Here is a 26,922-nt window from a genome sequence, read left to right as displayed (position 1 = left end):
CTATATTGGTCACTGATTTGTTTTTGTTTTGTTTTTGAATGTCAGAAATGTATATTTGTGAATGTTGAGATGTTATATTGGTTTCACTGGTAAAAATAAATAATTGAAATGGGTATATATTTGTTTTTTGTTAAGTTGCCTAATAATTATGTACAGTAATAGTCACCTGCACACACAGATATCCCCCTAACATAGCTAAAATTAAAAACAAACTAAAAACTACTTCCAAAAATATTCAGCTTTGATATTAATGAGTTTTTGGGGTTCATTGAGAACATGGTTGTTGTTCAATAATAAAATTAATCCTCAAAAATACAACTTGCCTAATAATTCTGCACTCCCTGTATGATTATAAAGACACCAGTAATATGTATGGGTTATTTATAATTAGAGTTGAGCAGACACCTGGAAGTTCGGGTTCGAGGGGTTGACCCCGAACCCAAACCCCATTGAAGTCAATTTGGACCCGAACTTTGGAGCACTAAAATGGCTCTAAAAAAGATATGGAAAGGGCTAGAGGGCTGCAAAAGGCAGCAACATGTGGTTGAGAGCATGGCAAGTGCTCTGAAAACAAATGTGGATAGGGAAATGACTTAAAATAACATAAAATATGTAAAAAAAAAAAAAAAAATCTTGATCTAGAAGGGTGATGTCCATATGGAGTAGGTGGTTGAGGAGGCGGTGGATGTGGCGGTGTAGGTGGAAGTGGCGGTGGAGGAGGAGGTAGCCAACACTGGGTTTTGTTTTTGTTTTTTATTTTATTATTTATTTTTTTGTTTATATTTAGGTAGACCCCAAAACATTGGGAAATATAAAAAATAAAACAAATAGAAAGTGCGCTGGAGTACAACAATGGCTGGGTGAGGCCGGTATACATCTCTATTCTGCACAAGGTCCGGACAAGTCCTGTAGGATCCCTGCCTGGTTCATTTTAATGAATGCAAGCTCGACCACATTGGCTGTGGACAGGCGGCTGCGCTTGTCTGTGATAACCCTCTCCTGCCGTGCTAAACAAACGTTAAGACAATACACTGGCTGCAGGGCAGGCCAGCACCTCCAAGGCGTAAAGGGCAAGCTCAGGCCATGTGCCCAATTTGGAGACCCAGAAGTTGAAGGGGGCAGACCCATCAGTCAGTATGTGTAGGCAGCATGAGTTGTGGGCCTGCAGGTGAGCTGACCCTGTAATCGCTCATGTGTGCCAGGCTGCCCAGAGGCAGGTGTCCTCTGTATCCCCCCACCTATGCACCAGTGATGCCCATGAGCTGGTTTGGGTGCCAGCCTGCTGTGAACATGGTTCCTCCTCCTCTATCTCCTCCTTCTCATCCTCCACCTCATCATCCTCCAGAACTGTGCCCTGGCTGGACAATTGTGTACCTGGCGTATGTTGGTGCAGGAACCCACCCACTTGTAAATGACTGGCCTGAAACCCTTGTAAATGTTCCCTCTTCTTTCTCCTCCTGTGCCAAATCCTCTTCCATCATCGCCTAAAGCATTTTTTCAAGCAGACATAGAAGTGGGATAGTAACGCTGAGAACGGCGTCATCAGCACTGGCCATGTGGATGGAGTACTCGAAACAGCGCAACAAGGCACACAGGTCTCGCATGGAGGCCCACCTATTGATGGTGAAGTGGTGCTGTTCCACAGAGCGACTCACCTGTGCGTTCTGCAGCTGAAACTCCACTATTGTCTGCTGCTGCTCGCACAGTCTGGCCAGCATGTGCAAGGTGGAGTTCCACCTTGTGGGCACGTCGCATATGAGGCGGTGAGCGGGAATGCCGAAGTTACGCTGCAGCGCAAACAGGCGAGCAGCAGCAGGGTGAGAATGCCGAAAGCGCGCACAGACGGCCCGCACTTTCTGCAGCAGCTCTGACATATTGGGGTAATTTTTCTGGAATTTCTGCATCACAAAATTCAGCACATGCACCAGGCAAGGGATGTGCGTCAAACCAGCTAGGCCCAGAGCTGCTACGAGATTTCGCCCATTATCGCACACCACCAGGCCGGACTTGAGGCTCACGGAAGGACGCCAAACTGCTATCCGACCTCAGGCCCAGCCGCCACTGCATTTACGCAGTGTGGTGTTAGAGAGATATAACTTCCCTGACCGTGCTTACTGGTCGACATATCCATAGCTATGTGGACCTTGCCACAGATGGCGTTGCACAGTGCACATCTGATTTTTTCCCCCACTTGGTTGTGCAGGGAAGGGATGGTTCGCCTGGAAAAGTAGTGGCGGCTGGGCACAATCTAACTGTGGGACAGCCACCACAATCAGATTCTTAAAACTGTCCATGTCCACCAGATATAATACAGAAACCAACTAGCACCTCTCTTATATAGATATATATTTATATAGTTACATTTTTATTTTCATATTTTACAATTGATAGTTGTTTATATTTTTATTACTATTATTTTTTATTATCATATTATATATTTTTTTTATGACATCATGGTATTCACGTATATATGTATCCATTCATCTATTTATATCTACATCCAAATCTAAGCTTGACGGCCATATTATTATTACTATTATCCCTATTTATATAATTTGTATGATTGTATGTACATGTTTTTTAGACTTGAAAAAGGGGTCCACAGAACCCCGAAACACGTTGTCACGATAACAAAAAAATAAAAAAAATATTAGTTTGAAACAAACTCTGGTTATGTTTGCGCCTATGGTCCACCCTCCACTAGACCCCAGAGTCCAGTGGATACACCAGATGGAATGACAGCATTTCAAAGGCCAGGAATTTGAAAATGCTGGCATTTCGGCCAGGGATCGCGGGTGGGTAGGGGGGTACTTCCTCTTTCGCTCCAGTGTTTGGGAGATAGACAGCTGAACGCTTCCATGGGACATTGTGGAGATGCTTGATGACCGAAGTGGTGGCGTTGCTGGCATATCCTCTGTTTGCGGAGTGGCAGGTGCCACTGTCAGTCTAGAGGGGGATGAAGAGGCCGAGACTGCAGCAAGAGTCTGTTTTTTGAGGTATCTACTCTACTGCAACTCGTGCTTTGCACTTAGATGCCTGGTCATGCAGGTTGTGCTCAAGTTTAGAACATTTATGCCTCGCTTCAGGCTCTGATTGCACAGTGTGCACACCACTCACATGTCTTGTCATCAGCACATTATCTGAAGAACTGCCACGCCAGGGAACTCCTTGGAGCTGGCTTTGGTGTGCTCGGTCCCTTGGTGCGGTGGATAGTAGCAGGCGTACTGTCTAGGGGATGGCCACTCCGCTTTTGCTCCCTGCTCCCTCTTTTGCTGTGCTGGTGGCTCTGTGCGACCACCGCGTCTTCCTCCGAACTACACAGGTCACTCACATGACCTTGATTCCATGTTGGGTTGAGGACCTCATCCTCCCCTACATCATCTTCCACCCAGTCTTCACCCCTGCCCTCCTGGTCGGTCAGCAGACTGCAGAAAGCCGCAGCGGTTGGCACCTGTTTTTCGTCATCATCCGAGACGTGCTGCGGTGGTCCTCACATGTAGTCATTCTGAAACATAAGTGGTTGGGCATCGGTGCACTCAATCTCTTCTACTTCTGGGGCAAGGCTATGTGGATGGCCCTGAGAAACCCTGCCAGCAGAGTCATTAAAAAGCAGAAGAGACTGCTGCTTGACTTACTTGGGGCTCAGACTGCTTGGCTGATTTGCAAGGGGGTGAGGTGAAAGACTGATGGCCATGGGCTGCAGGTGCCAACTCTGATCTTTCAGCAGGGGACTGGGTGGGAAACAATGTGAATGAACTGGAGGCACTGCCAGCCACCCAATCTACCATCGCCTGTACTTGTTCTGGCCTCACCATTCATAGAGCTGCATTCGGCCCTACCAAAAAACGCTGAAGTTTCTGTCACCTACTCGCACCTGAGGAAGGTGTTTCACTTGGGCGTGTAGCTGGCACAGATCGACCACATCCTCTCTCTGCAACAGGAGCTCCACCAACACTAGCAGCACCACGACCAGGGCCACGTCCCTAGTTTGACGCTATCCTAATTTTTTGCGGTAACCCACCGAAGTAACAGACGTTTTCACTAAATTAAGTTCCTTGTGAACAATGCAGAGCGGGGGTTTTTTGATGGTCAAAATGGTTTAATGTCACCCAATAATGGAACTGATGAGTTTTTTAAACTTATTGCAGTGCAGGCAGCAAAGGTACTTTATTGCCCCAAAAAAAATTTTTTCTCATACACAATGAACCAGATGGATTTAACTTTATTTCTTTAACTACCAGAAATGCAGCACAGGGCAAAAGGGTACTTTATTGCTCCCCCCAAAGAGTTTTTTTTTTTCAACCCTAAATGAAACTGATGGATTTAACTGAGATTATATTTCACTCTCACAAATATGGCACGGGGGTTTTTTACATTCTTCTTTTCAAAATAGCTCAAGTTCAGTCAGATTGGATGGGGAGTGTCTGTTAATAGCAATTTTCAAGTCTTGCCACAGATTCTCAATGGGATTTAGGTCTGAACTTTCACTGAACCAGTCTAACACATGAATATGCTTTGATCTAAACCATTCCATTGTGGCTCTGGCTGTATGTTTAGGGTCATTGTCCTGCTGGAAGATGAACCACCACCCCAGTCTCAAGTCTTACAGCCTCTCACAGGTTTTCCTCCAAGATTTCTCTGTATTTATCTCCATCCATCTTCCCATCAACTGACCAGCTTTCATGTCCCTCCTGAAGAAAGGCATCCCCACAGCATGATGCTGCCAACCCCATTTTTCATGGTCAGAATGGTGTGTTTAGGGTTATGTACACAGTTTTCCGCCTCACATAGTGTTTTGCATTTAAGTTCAAAAAGTTCCACTTTGGTCTGACCAGAACACCTTCCACATGTTTGTTGTGTCCCCTACATACTACAAATGGGACTTCTTATGGCTTGCTTTCCCAAAAAAGTTGGGACACTATACAAATCGGAAATAAAAACTGAATGCAATTATATGGAGGTGCCAACTTCTAATATTTTATTCAGAATAGAACATAAATCACGGGACAAAAGTTTAAACTGAGAAAATGTACAATTTTAAGGGAAAAATATGTTGAATCAGAATTTCATGGTGTCAACAAATCCCCAAAAAGTTGGGACAGGGCCATTTTCACCACTGTGTGGCATCTCCCCTTTTTCTTACAACACTCAACAGACGTCTGGGGACCGAGGAGACAAGTTTCTCAAGTTTAGAAGTAGGAATGCTCTCCCATTCTTGTCTAATACAGGCCTCTAACTGTTCAATTGTCTTGGGCCTTCTTTGTTGCACCTTCCTCTTTATGATGCACCAAATGTTCTCTATAGGTGAAAGATCTGGACTGCAGACTGGCCATTTCAGTGCCTGGATCCTTCTCCTACGCAGCCATGATGTTGTGATTGATGCAGAATGTGGTCTGGCATTATCTTGTTGAAAAATGCTGAGTCTTCCTTGAAAGAGATGACGTCTGGATGGGAGCATATGTTGTTCTAGAACCTGAATATATTTTTCTGCATTGATGGTGCCTTTCCAGACATGCAAGCTGCCCATGCCACACGCACTCATGCAACCCCATACCATCAGAGATGCAGGCTTCTGAACTGAGCGTTGATAACAACTTGGGTTGTCCTTGTCCTCTTTGGTCCGGATGACATGGCGTCCCAGATTTCCAAAAAGAACTTTGAATCGTGACTCGTCTGACCACAGAAGAGTCTTCCATTTTGCCACACTCCATTTTAAATGATCCCTGGCCCAGTGAAAACGCCTGAGCTTGTGGATCTTGCTTAGAAATGGCTTCTTCTTTGCACTGTAGAATTTTAGCTGGCAACGGCGGATGGCACAGTGGATTATGTTCACTGACAATGGTTTCTGGAAGTATTCCTGAGCCCATTCTGTGATTTCCTTTACAGTAGCATTCCTGTTTGTGGCGCATTGTCGTTTAAGGGCCCGGAGATCACGGGCATCCAGTATGGTTTTATGGCCTTGACCCTTACGCAGAGAGATTGTTCCAGATTCTCAGAATCTTCGGATGATGTTATGCACAGTTGATGATGATAGATGCAAAGTCTTTGCAATTTTTCGCTGGGTAACACCTTTCTGATATTGCTCCACTATCTTTCTGCGCAACATGGTGGGAATTGGTGATCCTCTACCCATCTTGGCTTCTGAGAGACACTGCCACTCTGAGAAGCTCTTTTTATACCCAATCATGTTGCCAATTGACCTAATTAGTGTTAATTGGTCTTCCAGCTCTTCGTTATGCTGAAGTTTACTTTTTCCAGCCTCTTATTGCTACTTGTCCCAACTTTTTGGGGATTTGTTGACACCATGAAAATTTGAATCAATGTATTTTTCCTTTAAAATGATACATTTACTCGGATTAAACGTTTGATCTGTCATCTACGTTCTATTACAAATAAAATATTGACATTTGCCATCTCCACATCATTGCATTCAGTTTTTATTCACAATTTGTTTAGTGTCCCATTTTTTTGGGAATCCGGTTTGTACATGACTGATAGTTGTCCTGTGGACAGGTTCTCCCACCTGATCTGTGGATCTCTGCAGCTCCTCCAGAGTGACCATGGGCCTCTTGGCTTCCTCTCTAATTAGTGCTCTGTTTGCCTGGGCTGTCAGTTTTGGTAGGTTTGCACATGTGCCATACTCTTTCCATTTTTGGATGATGGATTGAACAGTGCTCTGTGAGATGTTCAGTGCCCTGCTTTTCAACTAATGTTCTCTAGCAAACATCTGAGGCCTTCACAGAACAGCTGTAGTTATACTCAGGATAAATAACACACAGGTGGACTATATTTACCATTTCATTTAGGGATATCAGAGTACAGAAAGCTGAATACAAACCCACACCACACTTTTCAGATTTGTATTTTTTGAAAACCATGTATCATTTTATTTTCGCTTTATTTACTCATAATTGCTGCTTTCTGTTGGTCTATCACTTGAATATGAATAAAAATACATTTAAGTTTGTGGGTGTAAATTAAAAAAATGTGGAAAAGTTCAAGGGGTATGAATACATTTTCGAGGCACTGTATTGTGCCTGTGAATCAACCAATAACATGTACAGTATTAGCTTTCTAAGTATAGAAAACCTCCATTCCCAACATGGTAAGGCTACAGTAAGTAATGTATATGATATGACACAGCATAGGACACAGCTCTTCCCTCAGCATGCTGATGTCTAGCACTGTCAATCAGGGGATGGGGGAGTGTGCAGACCATAGGGGTATTGCAAAAGCAGTGATCCAAGGATTCAGCCCTGGCCCAGATGCTCCAACATGCTCATTTGCATATAACTAAAACACAAATCTCTCTGCAGCTATTTGACATAGAGAACAAAAAAGGTATTGGTTCACTCAGCATGATCAACCCTACCAGGCAGTATGCTTAGTTTAATAGGGTTGATCATTCCAAGATTACTTATATGCATCTTCAATTCTTCCTGTTCTAATTGGCTTTGATGATACATTTTTTTCAGATGTTTGTCTTACCATCTGGGTGGGGAGGTAGCATATCGCCTACCTATAACCTGGAACCTCCCCATTATGATGGCATTGAGTGCTTAGCGGTGCAGGATAACATGTTATGCAGTGGTTCCAGAGACAATGGTGTTAAGAAATGGGATATTCTACGCCATGAGCTCATACAGGTATGTTTTTGAATCAACTAAAATTCTAGTATATGCTGCACTACAAACCAGCACATCAGTTTTAGGCTACATTTACACGACATGTAAAAAAATGCCCAAATGGGTTCCTTATAATAGCAATTTTTTCTCTGAGAAACAGCCATTAAAAACAGCCACCTTCAACTGTATAGGGGCTGTCAGTCAATAAAAATGGACAATAGTACATTTCCTATTTTTTTGCCAGGGCAGTATAAATACCCCACATGTGACCCCATTTTGGAAAGAAGACACCCCAAGGTATTCCGTGAGCGGCATGGCGAGTTGATAGAAGATTTTTTTTGGGCACAAGTTAGCGGAAATTGATTTTTGTTTGTTTTTTCTCACAAAGTCTCCCTTTCCGCTAACTTGGGCCAAAAAGTTCAATCTTTCACGGGGTCATTTGTGGGGTGTTTGTACTGCACTGGCATTTGAGGGTCTCCGCAATCATTACATGTATGGCCAGCATTAGGAGTTTCTGCTATTCTCCTTATATTGAGCATACGGGTAATGAGATTTTTTTTTTCCGTTCAGCCTCCGGGCTGAAAGAAAAAATGAACGGCACAGATTTCTTCATTCGCATCGATCAATGTGGATGAAAAAATCTCTGCCAAAAAATGTGCAAAATATAAAAAGAGGGGAAAATCGTCTGCCAGGACATTATGTCGATGTGGATGAATAAATCATTGCCGGAATTTTTTTATTTATATTTTTTATATACAAAGTGTTTGCAAAAGCATATGAACACCACCCCTCAGCTCATAAGCATCGGCAAACGTATCTTTTTTACTGCAGAGGAGAAATCTGCACACACCGACTTTTGTGTAATCTGATAGCAGCGCAATGCTTCTGTCAGAATGCACATCAGTGCTGCAGCTGGTCGATCAGTTGTTCCAACTAGAAGGTAAAAAAAAAAGGCCACAACGCTATAAATTTATTAACATTAACTTTAGATAACATTTGAAACAGAAAATGAACTTTAAAATACTTTATTGAACTTTTGGCACATTAACTTTTTTGCTTACCTGTGATTATTTTATTTATTTTTTTACTTTATAGGACAAACCTCTCCTTCCCCATGGGAAAATGTGCAAAGCGCAAAGCGCCCAGAGATGTGGCGAAGTACATTATGCACTTTGTCCCAGGTGAAAGGAGAGGTTTGCAGCAGCTGTGAGTGAAAGGGCCCTAAGGGCCCTGTGTGCCTTTCCTGTGTGACGCAATCCCTATACTAATAGTGTACCTGTGTGTGGTATATCCCCTAAGCATAGGGCAGGGTGGTCAGGGCAGTCAGGACAGAAATAGCGGGTGTCACGCCTTATTCCACTCCTGCTACAGACACAGCATTTTTTTCGGGGTGGCGCTTGGTTTGAGGTACCAGCAACGACATTGGGGAAATGTCGCTTGTGTAGACAGCTCACTACACTGGTGGTTGGGGCCATGGAACCTCCTGGATACAGGAGGTTCTCGATGATCTCTTCCTGAAATTTGAGGAAGGATCTTGTTCTCCCAGCCTTACTGTAGAGAACAAAACTATTGTACAGTGCCAATTGAATTAGATATACAAACACCTTCTTATACCAGCGTCTGGTCCTGCGGGAAAGTAAATAAGGAGCCAAAATCTGGTAATTGAAGTCCACCCCTCCCATGAGCGACTTATAGTTGTGGACACAGAGGAGCTTTTCAATTACTCCAGTTGCTCGTTCAATTTCGATTGTCGTGTCTGCGTGAATGGAGGAGAGCATGTGAATGTCACGCTTGTCTCTTCATTTCACCGCGAGCAGTTATTCGTTACACAAGGCAGTCCTCTCCCCCCTTGCAAGAGAGGTGGTAACGAGCCGTTGGGGGAAGCCCCGGCGACTAGGTCACGCGGTTCCACAGCAGCCAATCTGTTCTAAAAACAAATGCCTGAAGAGGGGCACACTTGTGTAAAAATTGTCCACATAAAGATGGTACCCCTTGCCAAATAAGGGTGACACCAAGTCTCAGACTGTCTTTCCACTGCTCCCCAGGTAGTCAGGGCAACAGACCGGCTCCAGGGTCTGATCTTTACCCTCATAGCCTCGAAATTTGTGCGTATAGCCTGTGGCCGTTTCACAGAGCTTATACAATTTGACCCCATACTGGGCGTGCTTGCTTGGAATGTATTGTTTGAAGCCAAGGCGCCTGGTAAAATGTATTAGGGACTTGGATATGCAGATGTTTTGCTCAGGGGTATACAAATTTGGTGTTAAAGTGGTCTATGAGGAGCCAAATCTTGTGGAGCCGGTCAAAAGCTGGGTGGCCTCTGGGATGAGAGGTGATGTTGTCACTAAAGTGCAGGAAACGCAGGATGGTCTCAAATCGTGTCCTGGACATGGCAGCAGAGAACATGGGCATGTGATGAATTGGGTTCGTGGACCAATATGACCGCAATTCATGCTATTTTGTCAGGCCCATGTTGAGGAGAAGGCCCAGAAAAGTTTTAAATTCGGAAACTTGGACGGGTTTCCACCGGAAAGACTGGGCATAAAAGCTTCCCGGGTTGGCGGCTCTAAATTGTGTGGCATACCAGTTTGTTTTTGCCACGACTAAGTCAAAGAGCTCCGCAGTCAAGAACAGCTCAAAAAACCCCAGTGCCGATCTGATCTGAGCTGTCTCAACCCAAACTCCAGACTGGGCGGTGAAAGGGAGAACTACTGGTGCGGCTGAAGTTGGGGGCTGCCAATCAGGGTTTGCCAGCACCTCAGGGACTCTAAGGGCTCTATGGGCCTGTCTGGGCGGTAGCTGCGGCAGGGGAACTAATGCACGTGCCACTGTACCAGCTTCAACTGCCCTTCTGGTGCTCGCCACTTCACCACATTCTACGGCAGTGCTGGTACTAGGTCCAGGATGGGCTGCGCTGCTGGTGTATGCCTCACCACGTAATCCGACAGCGCCAGCCCCACTCTGCTGCCCCTGAAGCGGATCCTGCGCAACCTGTGGTCTAGCAACACAGGGCCGGGTACACCTGCTGGTATTAGGGACCTCATCGTCCGAACTTTGGGTCAGACTGATACTGCTTTCTACAGGTTCGTATTCTGACCCGCTGGATTCGTCAGATGAGGGTTCCCATTCCTCATCCGACTGGGTCAGAAGCCTGTAGGCCTCTTCAGAAGAATACCCCTTACTTGCCATTTGGTCAACTAAATTTAGGGGGTATTCCCTGAGACTACCCAAGACAAAAAAGCAAGCCTGTCTTGCAAATGGGAGGCTAGCGAAGTACAGGAAGCCACTGCGATTGATGATAAATATCAAAACTGATTTTTTTTTATCACGACAGCGCTTGTGAAGTGATTGTGCAGTGCTAAATTTTTTTCAAAAAATTGTCACTGCGGCAGGGCGGGCGTGGGTGAACGCACGTGTGGGCGACCAATCAAGCCTGATCGGGCAAACACTGCGTTTTGGGTGGACGGCGAACTAAGGTGACACTAATACTATTATAGATTTGACTGTGATCAGTTCTGATCACTTACAGATACTTTAAAAGTACCAATGCTGATTAGCGATACGCTAATCAGCGAATCAGTGACTGCGGTGCGGTGGGCTGGGTGCTAACCGACGCTAACTACCTAATAAAGGGGCCTAAACTAACCTAAAACCTAACCGTCAATACTAGTGGAAAAAAAGTGACAGTTTACACTGATCACTTTTTTTCCTTTCACTAATGATTGACAGGGGTGATCAAGGGGTTAATTGGGGGTGATGGGGGTGATCTAGGGCTAAGTGTAGTGTTTGGTGTACTCACAGTGATGTGTGCTCCTCTGCTGGGACCAACCGATGAAAAAGGACCAGCAGAGGAGCTCAGAAGCCATTTAATATATAAGGTATTAAATGGCTTCTGATTTGATTTTTTAAAAGTCACCAACCTGCCAGCGATGATCATTGGCTGGTTACGAACTTCTGATGTAACGATTCCAGGCCTGCACTGCGCATGTGCGGGCCGGCTCTGCTCGAAATCTCGCGTCTCGCGAGAAGACGCATCAGCGCGTCCAGGAGGAACAACAGGGCCGCCGCCAGGACGCAATCCTGCGTGCGGCGGTCCTGACGAGGTTAATTGGCTATGCGGCTGTGTACAATGTGACGTTTCGGCCACACATTGGCCTTCAGACTTGTGCCGCTTATTTAAATGAATGTCCAGGATGGGGGCGTTAGGATAGGAGTGCAGTAGCACTGGATAGGAAGCGCTTTCTATCCAGTGCTACTGCACTCCTATCCTGACACCAGCCCCCTCAATGGTGACATACAATGGAGAAAATGTTGCTTTATTTGGTAATGCTCATTATCACTCCCCTATGTTTACCCCTATGTTTACCTGCCCCTTTAAATTAGAGGGGCAAAGGTTTAAAAGTAATATCAGGAAGTATTACTTTACTGAGAGAGTAGTGGAAGCATGGAATAGCCTTCCTGCAGAAGTGGTAGCTGCAAATACAGTGAAGGAGTTTAAGCATGCATGGGATAGGCATAAGGCCTTCATATAAGATAGGGCCAGGGACTATTCATAGGATTCAGATATATTGGGCAGACTAGATGGGCCAAATGGTTCTTATCTGCCGACACATTCTATGTTTCTATGTTTCTATGCTTGCCGTCAACATTGCAGTAGTGAGCATTGTAATTATAGCTCCTCCGTTCCATTCACTTGAATGGGAAGGAGCAATTCATTTACATTCTCTCCCATTCAAGGATGAGAAGGAGGAGCTGTAATTACATTGCTCACCACTCCATTGTGCATGGCGTACAGGTAAACAGTGAAGAGAATGCTGCGGTCTCTTCAAACAGCTGATTGGTGGGGATGCTAGGAGTCAAACACGCACTGATCTGATATTGATGATCTATCCTAATGATAGGTTATCAATATTGGAAACTAGACAACCCCTCAGTGGCGTAAGGGGGAGGCGGTCCAGGTGGGTGCTGGCAACTATGAGCCCTTCCATCAATACAGATAGAAAGAGGAGACATGTTTGGTGTAACTAATTCTAGTAATTCCATACAGAAAGATATATTAGTCAATTGCATTGTGGTGATATGTAGTAAATTACTGTAGTGGGGTGTGCTCACTGAAGCCGTGGACAGGGAGACACTTGGTCCTGCTAGTGGGACCAGTGGTCAGATCTGGGTAACAGAAGGTTGTGCAGTGGGTTGAGCGGGCTCTGATTCCCAGGGTTCTGGCGGCACAGGTAAGCTAATGGCCTGTTAGGTACTCCTGCCTGTCTGCCTGCACAGCACTACTGGCCAGTGTCAGGAGAGAAGAAGCTGGAGCTCCATCCTTATTGAGGTAGTCATGTGCAGCCTTGGTGGTCGAGTGGCAAATAGATACTGCAGGAGCTGGAGTGAGAGCTAAAGCGAGGAGGCTGCTGGAAACAGCAGCAAGAGCCATGCAAATGTGCTTCCTGACAATCCACACATTATCAATAACATAATTTAAAGGATTACCCGTGATTTTCTGGCCCACTTAAGCGTGAGAATACACGGCCTACCAGACATTTGCCATGTATGGCAGATGTTCAGTCTGGGCCTTCAGAAATTCCTATCGTTTCAACATGACAAGTCTATATTGTAGTGGAAAATCTTCTGCCTGCCATACAGAAAGTTTTGGATTCAAATTCTAACAGAGGCTTGTTAATTAGTTTTCTTAGGATACATCTATGTGCTGGGACTCCTTTATCAACCCGTATCGAGCCATATAGCTTCATTAATATTTACTGCAGTGAAGTGAAAATGAAAGAGGGTGCAGATGTCAGAGACCTGAACTGGCTGGCCGGAGCTTCCCAGCTGCTCTGGGCCCCAGACTGCAGTATCGGCAGTACTGCCCTGAGTGACCTTCATATGTGATGGCTCCCCAAATCATCACACCAGCAGTTGAGGCAGTGTGTCACTCCACAAAAAGCCAGGATTGAAGTGCTCACAATGAGGCCTCCATACTTGAACTCAACGGTTTTTGGATCCCAAATAGAACCTTGATTCATCGCTAAAAACGATGTAGCAGTATAGGTTTCTGGACACCACTGCAAACAGTGGAGCGCTGTGATACGAAATTTTCTTCTGCAGAGCACTTGGAAATTGTTGGGGCAGAGACAGGTGCAATTTGTAAAAAAACTCTGTCAATTGGCAAAAATGTCTTCAAGTGCATTGTAGAGGCATATCCAGGAGTCAATGATCTCTCACCAAGAGGTTCACTACCCCAAAATAGCCTGAGAAATAACTGCATACCGAGTTTTCCAGAAATCTGACATTTCTATTTTTAATTTTTTTTATATCTTCAGTATAGGCCATCACTATCTAATTGGTGGGGGTCCAACATCAGTCATCCTACTGATCAGCTGTTCTGCTGTCGCTTCCACACTGTAACTCTTGTAAGAAGGAACAAGGAGCCGTCATTGACGGAAGATACGTGTCACCGAGGTTCCTGGCCTCGGTGAGGTAAGAACCTGATTTTTTCCTGAAGTGTCAGTTCTGTAGTGCAGTCTGACACTTCAGCTGTCAAAATGGCTTTAAAGCCAATCTGGGCCTGTTCTTATTGGGAGCAGCCAAAGAGCAGGGTGGGTGGCTGTTCCCCACGGTTCCAGGCCGGGTTTTGGCTGGGATATAAAAACCCAGCCAGCACGTTCAGCTGTGTGGATTATCCTCCATCTGCTAGTGGAGTGCTGGCATTCTGGGTGTTGGAGCTTGAGTGTTTGGGCCTGGACTAGGCCTGCTACATTGTTTGTGGACAAAAGCACATGGACTACTGCTTCCTTCAAGGACTAACACCAGACTCAAGGTGACAGTTTCGAATTCTGAAGATGACCCCCTCGGATGACGTCGAGACCTATCTGGCGGTCTTCGAAAAAGTGGCAGTGAGGGAAAAGTTACCAAGACCAGTGGGCTGAGGTCGTTGCTCAGTTCCTAGCGTCTGGTCCCCAGCAAGTATTGTTTGATCTCCCCGATGATCAGGCGGCCGACTACCCAACAGTAAAAGGTGAGATCCTGGTGAGACTCGGGGTGAATGTGTTGGTCCGGGCCCAGAGGGTACATCAGTGGGAATTGAACCCAGCTGAACCCGCCAGACCACAATATTATGATCTGCTGCACCGTTTGCAAAAATGGATGCAGCCTGACATGTTGACTCCCACTGCTATGTTGGATGGGCTGTTGGTGGATGTGTTTTGGAGGGCTTTGCCGTACCCTCTCCAGCACTGGATCGGCCAGGTGTCTCCGAATAATGCCCTGGAGATGGTCAACCTGGTGGAGCGCTACAAGTCCACCAGAAATCTACCGGGGGGTTCTTTTGGGAGGGGGCCAGTCAAATCCCGGAAAACTCCACCCCAGACCCGGCGGCCGGTGCCAGCTAGACCCGCCCAGGATGTACCCCCTGCAGACCCAAACCTGGTGGTCTGCTGGAGTTGTCAGGATCCTGGACACATAAGTGCCGACTGTCCCCATGGGGGGAACCCATGGACACCAACTATAGCTACCGCCACTCATTATATGCCAGAGGTTTGTGTGCCACAGGAACTTCTGAGACTATGGACAACAGCCACCTATGCCAGGTGGAAGTGGGGGGGCACTCTGGCGGAGGCACTGCTGGATTCAGGGAGCCTGGTGTCCCTGGTAAGAGCTGCCCTGGTGCGGCCGGCTAAGTATACTGGCCGAAGAGTCGGCGTTGTCTGCATACATGGGGACTTAAATGAGTATCCCGACGCCCTGGTCTCTGTCAATGGTGGCTGGCAGGTGGATGCATGAGGTGGCCATCGCCACAAAGTTACCATATGAATTGATAATTTGGAGCGAAAGTTACCGATACCCGGGAGACAGATGTAACCATAACAGAGTGACGTGACTCAGGAGGGAGGCCAGAACCTTGGGAACCTGAGTCAGAAGTATCAGCAGTAGGGGTGACTGCCACTTCAGTGAAAGAGGGGGAGACAACCCCGTTAAGTGTGATGGTGGGAGACGTAGAGGATTTGCCGCCGGGTCCTGAGCTGGCAGACCTCAATGTCTCTGGGGATAATTTTGGTACAGCACAACAGCAGGATCCGACTCTATCTCGAGCCTGGGAAGATGTGGTAGTAGTTGAGGGTGAGCTGAAACAACCGGGGGCTGAATCCATGTTCCCCCATTTTGTGGTTCAACAGGAGATGCTGTACCGGGTAAATAAACTACAGGGTGAGCATATTGAACAGCTGGTGGTGCCCAAGGCATATCGCAAGCGCGTGTTGGAATTAGCCCACCAACATGTTCTTGGGGGGGACACCTGGGCCAGCAGAAAAGCAGGACCGTATTTTACAGCGGTTCTACTGGCCCAGTGTGTTCAGAGAGGTAGAAGAGTTTTGCAAGTCTTGCCCAACCTGCCAGATAACCAGCCCCCAGCCACATTTCCGTAGTCCTCTGGTCCCTCTCGCGATTATTGAGGTTCCCTTCGAGCGGATCGCTATGGATCTCATAGGTCCAGTACCGAAGTCAGCTAGAGGGCACCAGCACATCCTGGTCATCCTCGACTATGCCACGTGGTACCCGGAGGCAGTGCCACTGCGTCATACGTCAGCCAAACTCATAGCTAAGGAGTTAGTGGAAATGTTTTCTAGTGTGAATCTGCCTAAGGAGGTTCTAACTGACTAAGGGACCCCATTTATGTCCAATGTCATGAGGGAACTCTGTAAGTTGCTCCACATAAAACAGTTACAGACATCCGTGTATCATCCACAAACGGATGGCTTGGTAGAGAGGTTTAACCAGACGTAAAAAAACTTGTTGAAAAGAGTGGTGTCTAAGAATGGAAGGGACTAGGACCTTCTTCTGCCCTATGTCATGTTTGTAGTGCGAGAAGTGCCCCAGGCCTCTACCGGGCTCTCACCCTTCGGGCTGCTATACGGCAGACACCCTCATGGTTTATTGGACGTCGCCAAAGAGGTGTGAGAACAACAAACCACACCGCACAAAAGTGTAGAGGAGTATGTCACCCAGATGTAGGGACTGATGGAAACAGTGTTACCTCTGGTTAGGGAGCATATGGAGGCAGCGCAGCGAGCCCAGAGTGGGGTTATAATCAGCAGGCTCGGGTCTGAAACTTTAACCCGGGTGATCGGGAATTGGTTCTGGTACTGACTGTAGATAGTAAGTTCCTAGCTAGGTGGCAGGGGCCCTACGAGGTACTAGAAGAAATTGGACCGGTAGATTACAAAGTACACCAGCCAGGGAGGCGAAAGCCGCAGCAGGTGTACCATGTGAATCTGCTCAAGCTGTGGAAGAAAAGGGAAACCTGTACGGAAGACAGCCTACGACTAGGGTTCCTAGGGGAAGCGGTTTCTGCCCCTCAGTCTGAAGCAGGGAAAGCGGCTGTCACAGTGAAAATTGCTGACAGCCTCTTCCCTAAACAGGCTCAGAAAGCCAGGGAGTTCATTAGTCCGAATATGGATGTGTTCTCAGACCTCCCTGGACACACGTCCATAATCTGGCATGACATTGTCACTGAGCCTCAGGCGAAAGTCCGGTTAAAACCATACCGGGTACTCGAGGCTCGGCGACAAGCCATCACGGAGGAAGTGCAGCTAATGCTCCAGCTGGGTGTCATTGAGGAGTCAAAAAGTGAGTGGGCCAGTCCGATAGTATTAATACCCAAGCCGGACATTGCGGTTCTGTAATGACTTCCGCAAACTTAATGAGGTGTCCAAGTTTGACGCGTATCCCATACCCCGAGTGGATGAGCTTATTGAAAAGTTGGGCCAAGCCGGGTATTTTTCTGTGTTGGACCTCACCAAAGGTTACTGGCAGGTACCCTTGATGGAGGCTGCCAAAGAAAAAATGGCTTTCGTCACGCCAGAGGGGCTGTATCAGTACAAGGTATTACCCTTTGGTCTACATGGCGCTCCCGTTTCAAAGGTTAATGGATATTGTACTCCATCCACATCGTCGATACGCTTCGGCATACCTGGTCGATATCGTTGTCCATAGCACCGACTGGGAAAGTCACTTACCTAAAGTATAGGCTGTCGTGGACTCCCTTAGGAAGGCTGGCTTAACCGCTAACCCCAAAAAGTGCTCAATGGGGTTAGAAGAGACCAAGTACCTGGGGTATGTCATTGGGCGCGGAATGATCAAACCTCAGGTGAACAAAATTGAGGCAATTAGGAATTGGCCCCGACCTGTCACTACTCAGCAAGTAAAGTCGTTCCTGGACATGGTGGAGTACTATATGAGGTTTGTCCCCAATTTTGCTACAGTCGCCGCACCATTGACAGGCCTTTTGAAGGGACGCAAGTCAGTGACTGTCCACTGGAATGAGCAGGCAGAAAAGGGTTTCTCCGCTTTGAAGTCGGCCTGTGTGGGTCCCCGGTTTGGTGACGCCCGACTTCAAAAGGGAGTTTATAGTGCAGACAGATACCTCCGAGGTAGGTCTCGGTGCTGTATTATCTCAAGATATTGACAGGGAGGAGCATCCCGTTGTCTTCCTCATCCGGAAGCTTACCCAAGCCGAGACGAGGTACAGTGTAGTGGAGTGCCTGGCCATCAAGTGGGCACTCGAGTCTCTCCGCTACTACCTTTTGGGGAGAAGGTTCTGTCTGGTGACCGACCACTCCCTTCTGATGAGCCAGGCCAAACAGAGGAACGCTCGGGTCACCAGGTGGTTCTTATCTTTGCAAAATTTTAAGTTTTCTGTGGAACACATGGCAGGCAGGTTACAGGGAAACGCGGATGCCCTGTCCCGCGTACACTGTCTGGCAAGTGTTCACCCCCTCAGGGTTAAACAAAGGGGGGGAGGTATGCAAGAAGGAACAAGGAGCAGTCATTGACAGAAGATACGTGTCACCAAGGTTCCTGGCCTCAGTGAGGTAAGAACCGGATTTTTTTTCTGAAGTGTCAGTTCTGTAGTGCAGTCTGACACCTCAGCTGTCAGAATGGCTTTAAAGCCAATCCGGGCCGTTTCTTATTGGGAGCAGCCAAAGGGCAGGGTGGGTGGCTGTTCCCCGCAGTTCCAGGCCGGGTTTTGGCTGGGATATAAAAACCCAGCCAGCACGTTCATCTGTGTGGATTATCCTCCATCTGCTAGTGGAGTGCTGGCATTCTGGGTGCTGGAGCTTGAGTGTTTGGGCCTGGACTAGGCCTGCTACATTGTGGACAAAATCACTTGGACTACTGCTTCCTTCAAGGACCTATGTGCTGCAACCTGGTGTGAACAAACACCAGACTCAAGGTGACGGTTTTTTCTTGAAATTGTTATTTTGTCACTTTATGTCTATGTGAATAAAACACCGCACTATTTAAGTTAAAGACATTGTCATGGCCTCTGTACTGCGTCCGCAAGCCTGTCTACCATAGCAAATCCCAACACTCTGCATCAGAACTACACAGCTCCATCTACTATTTAATGTAGATATTTATATATATTGGGTATTATTGGCCTATCCTAAGGATAAGCAGTCAATAGAAAAATCCTGGAAAACCCCTCTAGTTTCCTCAGCTGTGTGCATACAGATGCGTCCTCTCTTACCTGATCTCCAAACTGGAAGTGGTGCGAATTTTGTCCTGACAGCAAAACAACATCATATCGTGAGACTGTAACTAAACTCTAAAAAGCTGCAATACACATCACAACCACTGGGCAGTGAGTGCTCCACATTTAGCTTATTGCTTAACCACCTCCCGCCCGCCCATAGCCTAAAAACATCCGGGAGGTGGTTCTATATTTCTGAATGGACTTTCCTGAACGTCCATTCAGAAACTGCAGCTGCATGCTAATCGTGCAGGCGCAGATCGGGTTTGCCTGCTCACCGAGCGCTGTGTATACAGTGCAGGAAGCGCTATGCGCTTCCTGTTCCCTTCCTGTTCCGGCCCGGCGGTCATGTGACTGCCGGAGCCGGGTGAGTGCAGGAGCTGTCGGGTCTTTCACAGACCTCGATCAGCCCTGCACTGAGGCTGTACAGCGCTATATACCGCTGTACAGCCTCTGTGGGTGGTGTATTTCCCCTGTAACTGGGGCTACTATGCCAGCCCCAGTTACAGGAGAAATCAACAGTGAAAAAAAAAAGTATATATTTAGGTTAAATGTCCCCCAGAGGTCTTGTATGACCTTATGGGGGACGTAAAGTGTAAAATAAAATAATAAAAAGTAAAAAAAATAAAATTCACATGTTAAAAATAGAAAAAAGTAAATAAAATAGACATATTTGGTATTGCTGCGTCCGTGACGGTCGGATCTATAAATATATCACATGATCGACCCAGTCTGATAAACACCATAAAAAAAATGGGACCAATAAAACAGTCACCTCATTCCACAAAAAATTAGCCCCTACATAAGAAAAAAAAATATATAGCTTTCAGAACATGGAGACACTAAAACATACTTTTTTTGGTTTCAAAAATGTTATTGTTGTGTTAAAGTGAAATAAATTTAACGGTCACGTACACACACACACAGGGGGGAGGATAGTGACCACTGCGCTCCACCCTCACCCCTGGCCCTGCCTACTTGCCTCACGAGTCCTGATGACAGGGGACAACTGGACGGCAGTCTCTAACTAACGTGCAGGAAGGACAGACAAGACAAATAACAGATAGTGAATGGACCGGGTCAAAACCAAAGAGGACAACACAGCACAGAGGGATAAGAAAGAAAGGTCAGGAGAAGCCGGGGTCATAAATACCAGGAGAGTCGAGAAGTACCAAAGGAGTCCGCAAAGAATAGTCAGGTGGAAGCTGAGGTCAATATACCAGGAAGGATGCGCAGTACAGGAGGAGCAGGCAAAGGATCGTCAGGGAACAGGATCAGGTAAGTACACAGGTATCCAACAACTTCCAGGAACCTAAATTAACAGGCAACCTGTGGCCGGCAGCCTGCCTGCATTTATAGTGGGGAGTGAGGATCATGTGACGTGGCCAGCGTCACATGACCGACCAGTCGAGCACCGAGTGATCAGCTCGGCGCTCAAGGCAGACCTAGGAGCAGGGAGACTCCCAGCTAGCAAAGCTGCCCTGGGAACGAGGTCAAACACAGATCCTCGCTCCCGAAGCTAAGCAGCAAGTCTGCGGCTGATGGGAGACCGAGTGCGCCTTCGGCACCCCGTTACAAAAGTGTTATAATGAATGATCAAAAAATCATATGTACCCAAAAATAGTACCAATAAAACTGGGATCTCCAGATCGCCTGATATGATCATCGATAGAGCTCACAGGCTTCCCAAACCCCCACACTTGGGCCCTAATATTCCGCGTGACACTTTAGCACGCATACATTTTTTTCACACCAAGGAGGCAATTATGGCTGCAGCGAGGAATAAGACTGCGCTACCTGCTCCATACCAGAAGGTTAAACTCTTCACAGACCTCTCCATGGTCACCCTCCGACGGCGCAGAGCATTACAGCCTATTACAACTGCCCTTAGGCATAATGACTTCCCGTACAAATGGGGCTATCCTCTAAAGATCCTTGTCTGGAAAAATGGACAAACGCACGCCATTAAGCCCCTGGAGGAAGGGGAGCAGTTACTTCAACTCTGGCAGATCCCTTTGTCTTCCAGCAAAGTGGGTGTGGATCCAACCACCGCTGTTCCTGATACCCCGCTTGTGCCGGAGGATTGATCCCTTAGTGATGGCTAGCGTGCAGGGACTTTTGCTGCGGAGCTCAATAGCCCTGTCTACCGCATTGGGATTTCCCATGTTCTATATTCGAGCACTGACTTAGCGAAGTTTCTGCTTAGGTGCAGGTCCCTCTGTCACTATTACCTGTTTTGGTTTATTCCAATCTAGCATTGGACTTTCGCCCTGTCTTCACCTAGACGGTTATTCCCGTCGTGTTTAATACCTACTGAATTGTAGACAGATATTTAAGTCTTATTTGTTTGTTATTCTTCCCTCCCTCCCTCTCTCCTCCCTCTCTTCCCTATTGTAGAACCATAAGTGCCTGCTATCTCTGTCTCATCGATATCAGACCCTGACATTGTGCTTCTTCATTTGATTCCAGGGTTGCATACAGTGGTTCCCTCTTGACATTATGGGCCTTAAGATCATGTCCCTTAATGTTAAGAGCCTGAACTGCCCTCAGAAGAGGTCTTATATGTGGAACGAAGCACTGACAGCTAATATTGATGTTTTATGTATGTCAGGAGACCCATCTACTGCCAGCAGATGCCGACAGAGTGCGCCACTGTTTATTTCCTGTTATCCTGCAGTCGCATTGTGACAAGAAAAAGAGAGGTACCCTGATTGCGGTTAAAAACACTGTCGCCTATACCCATATTACATCCAAAATTGACCCACAAGGTCGATATATCATTCTAGTCTGCTCTATCAACAGCATTGTATACACGCTGGTGAACCTATACGCCCCTAACTCACGCCAGTTAGCTTTCCTACACAAACTTATGCGCAATGTAAACAAGCTTAAACAAGGGAAAGTGGTTGTATGCGGGGACTTATATTCTGTTCTACGCCCTACAATTGACTCCTCATCATCTGCCAGGCGCTCGGATGCGGGAGTTGCTGCCTTCCTGCACTCTGAGGGCCTCACAGATGTGTGGAGAGCACAGCACAGCCTTGAGAGAGATTACACCTTTTTCTCCCCGATACATCTGTCCTACTCACGAATTGACAAGTTCATGGTGGATCACGCAGCTTTACTCCATACTCTTTCCACTGACATTGGCCTAATTAAATGGTCCGACCATGCCCCTATTACTATTGTCTTAGAGGAGCAGTTTCAGTCCACTAGGCCCCCTATCTGGAGGAATAATACATTTCTTTTTAACAACCCAAAGCATGTATCTGAGCTTTCTGCACAGTTGACTGAAAACTTCCAGTTCAACAATGGTTCAGTTTCTGATAAATTTATCTTGTGGCAGGCCCACAAAGCGTGTATGCGAGGCTCCCTAATCAAACTGAACTCTGTTGTGAGGAGGCTCAGAGAACATGACATTACTCAGACATTGGAAGACATTGCTAGATTGGAAGAAACCAATAAGTCAGCTCCAACCTATCAATGCTCCACCAAGCTTAGGGAAGCACGAAACAAGCTTAGCAGCTTACTCCTCTAAAACTATCACAAGTCCCTCCTACGGCTTCGTTCTAAATACTATTCTCAGAGCAACAAAGCTGGCAGACTCTTAGCTCAACAACTAAAATCCCAGCAGTCAAAATCTAAAATCCCCCATCCCCCCACTCCGGGAATAAAGCAAAACTGACGGATCCCCGGGAAATCGCCAACCAATTTAAATTGTATTATCAGTCGCTTTACAACTTGAAGGAGACTGTCCCTCTCCCTGGTGATTACTCTACCTCGGTGGAGAGCTTCCTCACTCAAGCGTCTCTCCCTGCTCTCTCTCAGTCACAACTGCAATCCCTTAACGCTCCTGTAGCGGAGAGCTGATATTCCACAGCCAATCTCCACCTAAGATCCCAGTGAGGCTCAGGAACAAGTATCATAAATCCATAGAGTAGTAATTCCAGCAGGCAAAACAATCCAACAATATCCCAACAGCAATCCCAATGACTGGACGACACACAGCATCAGGAGCAGAACTAACTTTATTTGGACATGGCACACACTTTAAACCCCCCAACAGCCTTATTTACATACAATGGGGCACATAGATGACCATGGTACAAGGAAGGGTGGGGACAGACAATAGCAAGGGCTGATGGGAGATGGAGGAGGGACAGAACAGCTAGATTACTGGTCTCCCAGTGTCCCTGAGACCACACCCTGGAATGGGACAGGAAAAAAAAAGGGGGAGGGGAGGAGGCACAGAAAAGCAATGCATCAAACACAGTAAACATTACAGTTTACAATACATAGCCATACAATCAACTGAATGTCGTCCTACATGATCCAAACAGGCCAGGCTAAATACAATCCGCTACAGCTCCATTCTCGCTTGTTGAAATTAGTAAGGTTATCGGATCTCTCCAGATGGGTAAGTCCCCAGGTCCTGATGGACTCTCTAATGAGTATTTCCGACACTTCCAGGGTATTATTGCTCCTTACATGCTTGATATGTTTCAGTTAGTACAGGATGGTCATCTTTTTCCCCCGGATATGTTGGAAGCTCTCATAGTCACCATCACGAAACCTGGCTAAGCCCCTGATGTGTCTCAGAATTTCCGCCCTATCTCGCTGCTTAACTCCGACATAAAAATCTTTGTCAAACTTATTGCCAACAGATTAGCCCCACTCCTCCACTCCCTGATCCATCCCGACCAAACAGGGTTTGTGACCGTCCGGCTAGCGTCTGATAATACTAGACGGATTGTTGACTTGTTTAATTATGCCGAATTACGTAACCTCCCAATTATTGCGATCACACTAGATGCGGAAAAAGCATTCGACCGCCTGCATTGGGATTACACGTTCTCTGCTCTCCGCCAGATGGGCTTTTCGGGGCAGATATTGCAGACTATCCATAGCTTATATTCCTCTCCATCCGCGAGGGTATGGGTTAATGGTGTGGTGTCGGATCCTTTTGCCATCACCAATGGATCCAGGCAGGGCTGCCCCTTATCTCCCCTATTGTTTATCCTGGCGTTGGAACCCCTGGCACAGTCCATAAGAAACTCGCCTTCAATAACTGGAATGGAAGTAGGGAGTAGATCCCATAAGATCACACTCTATGCGGATGATATTATACTTACGTTAACCAATCCCGGTAATTCGCTGGATGCCGCCCTTTCTATTATTTCACAATATGGGTCTCTTTCTTACTATAAAATAAATAGTGCCAAATCTCAAGCTTTACCTATCAATATCCCACTAGCTGAAATTGCCTCATTGAAATCCTCCCATGACTTAGACTGGCAAACTTTGGAGATCCCTTATTTAGGTGTCAAGATTACCTCTCCTTGCTCCTTGCTTTATAGTAGAAACTACCTCCCCCTTCTAGATACTATGCAGAGAGACCTTAACAGCTTCTCTATGAAAGCTTTATCCTGGGTGGGTAGAGTGGCGTCATTCCAAATGATGACCCTACCCAAGTTCATATACATTTTTTGAGCCCTCCAAACCCCAGTCCCTATGACTTTTTAAAAAAAAGCACAGACCACCCTGGGTAAATACATTTGGGGTCTGACCAAACCTAGAGTAGCACGTACAATATTATCCAAGAAAAAGCAAGTTGGCGGATTAGGCCTTCCAGACATTAGGGATTATTTTCAAGCAATAGCACTCTCTTTTGCCCGGGAATGGTGGACTCCAGATGACACGAAGGTCTGGATCCAGATTGAGCAACACACTATGAAACGCGCCTCATTGAAGGACTACCTGATCCATCTGTTGTGGAACCCATCCCAGCCACGTGGAGACTTACTGACGATAAGACTAGTTAGTAGCCTGTGGTCTTCTATCCGCAAGATGCAGAAGGATACGGTAGCCACCCTTCATACACAAGCCACTTTAGGAAAACTGGAGCTAACCATTCCTGACATTAATTTGATGGTCTGGCGTGAGAGAGGGATCACCTTGATCTCCCAGATTATGTTAGATGACAGTCTCCTCCCCTTTGATTCTCTCCATTGCTTGTTTGCATTGCTGCATACAGAATTTTACAATTTTCTTAGAATCAGACATTTCATTGCTAAGATTCAACAAAGTCCACCCTCAATTAACTCAGATATGTGGAGACTGTTCCAGTACCCATTCCTTTTTAAAAAAAAAAACATACTACGCGATATGTGTATGACGTTTTGGGGGAAAAAGCAACTTTTGCAAAAACATTGCCCATCAGGAAATGGGAAACAGAACTGGGGAAAACTTTTCTAGATGAGCAGTGGGTTCAAGCTATCAGATTTCTAGTCTCCAATTTCAAATGTGTCTCCCACTATGAAGCAGGGCTGAAGACCCTCCTGCATTGGTACTTCACTCCACAGAGACTGAGCAGAATCTACCCTTCCTCTTCCCCCAACTGTTGGAGGGAATGCGGGGCCAGAGGTTCTTTACTCCATATCTTATGGACATGCCCTGTAATCTCTCAATTCTGGCGCAGTGTTTTTGACCTGATCACTGGGTTCACCTCCCGGGTTGTGGACCCTTGCCCTGAACTGGCCCTCTTGTTTTTGGGTATCCATAATATTCCACTGGAACACAGGAACCTAGTGGGACACATTCTGCTCAGCGCTAAATTGATCATCACACGTTATTGGAAACAAATTGTTTTGCCTACCGTAGCAGAGGTTATATTAGAGGTTAACAAATCGTGCAGGTATGAAAATCTAGTGGGCAACTATTATTAAATTCCTGGTGGGGTGTACTTTTGAAAATGGTGTCACTTTTGGGTGTTTCCACTGTGGTGTACCTCAGGATCTCTTCAATGTGACATGGCACCCAAAAACTAGCAAAATCTGCCCTTCAAAAACCATATGACACTCCTTCGCTTTTGAGCCCTGCAGTGTGCCCATACAGGTGGGGTGCTTCTGTAAACTGCAGAATTAGGGTAATAAATATTGAGGTTTGTTTTGCTGTTAACCATTGCTCTGTTACAGATTTTTTTTTTATTGAAATGGAAAAAAATATGAAAAAAAATGTAATTATTAAATGTCACCTCCATGTTGTTTTAATTCCTGTGAAACACCTAAAGGGTTAACAAACTTTCTAAAAATCAGTTTTGTATATATTAAGTGGTTTCGTTTTTAACCCCATCCCGATATATCATGTACTAGTACGTCACAGTTGGAAGTGACTTCATGCTATTTGACGCACTAGTGCGTCATGCTGATCTGACGGGCAACAGAGCGGTGCGTGCCCGATCAGTGCAGGGGCCCAGCAGTCACTGACAGCTGGGCCCCTGTTGTATCTGCCGGCATTTTTTTTTAAAACGATGCTGGTAAATTAATCCCTACTATGTCACCGCTGACCACGGCATAGAAAGTGTTTGTGGTGTCTAAGAGGTCTCCATCAGGTCCCCGCGCTGCGGAGACAGGGACTCGATAGGTGAGAAGGCAGCCCGATGCCTTACACAAGCATCGGGGCTTGCCTTCTACTGAGGTCTAGGAAATGCAGCCCCCAACTTACACTAGTAATACACTGACAGGCAATGTATTACAATATAGATGTATTGCAATGCATTGCAGAGGGGATCAGACCCCCAAAAGTTGAAGTCCCAGAGTGGGACAAAAAAAGTGAAAAAAAGTTTAAGAATAACAAAATAAAGTTTCAAGTAAAAAAAAATAAAACTCCCCTTTCCCTTAACATACACATATAAAGCTGTAATAAAATAGAAAAAAAAAAGACACGTCCGCAACGACCCGCTTTATAAAAATATCACATAACCTAACCTGTCAG

General features: G+C 46.3%; 1 protein-coding gene across 1 annotated transcript in view; it reads left to right on the top strand.

Annotated features, from left to right (window-relative positions):
• LOC122933028 (kinesin-like protein KIF21B) overlaps positions 1 to 26,922 on the top strand; it is a 330,187-nt gene that overhangs the window by 289,956 nt on the left and 13,309 nt on the right. The window contains exon 5 of the mRNA XM_044287762.1: positions 7,476 to 7,646. Coding sequence (XP_044143697.1) covers positions 7,476 to 7,646 — 171 coding nt within the window. The remainder of the gene's footprint in view (positions 1 to 7,475; positions 7,647 to 26,922) is intronic.

This window comes from Bufo gargarizans, chromosome 3, assembly GCF_014858855.1.
Source record: "Bufo gargarizans isolate SCDJY-AF-19 chromosome 3, ASM1485885v1, whole genome shotgun sequence".
Lineage (NCBI taxonomy): Eukaryota > Metazoa > Chordata > Amphibia > Anura > Bufonidae > Bufo > Bufo gargarizans.
The sequence above is the reverse complement of the archived record's forward strand: the minus strand, read 5'-3'. Positions and strand labels throughout refer to the sequence as shown.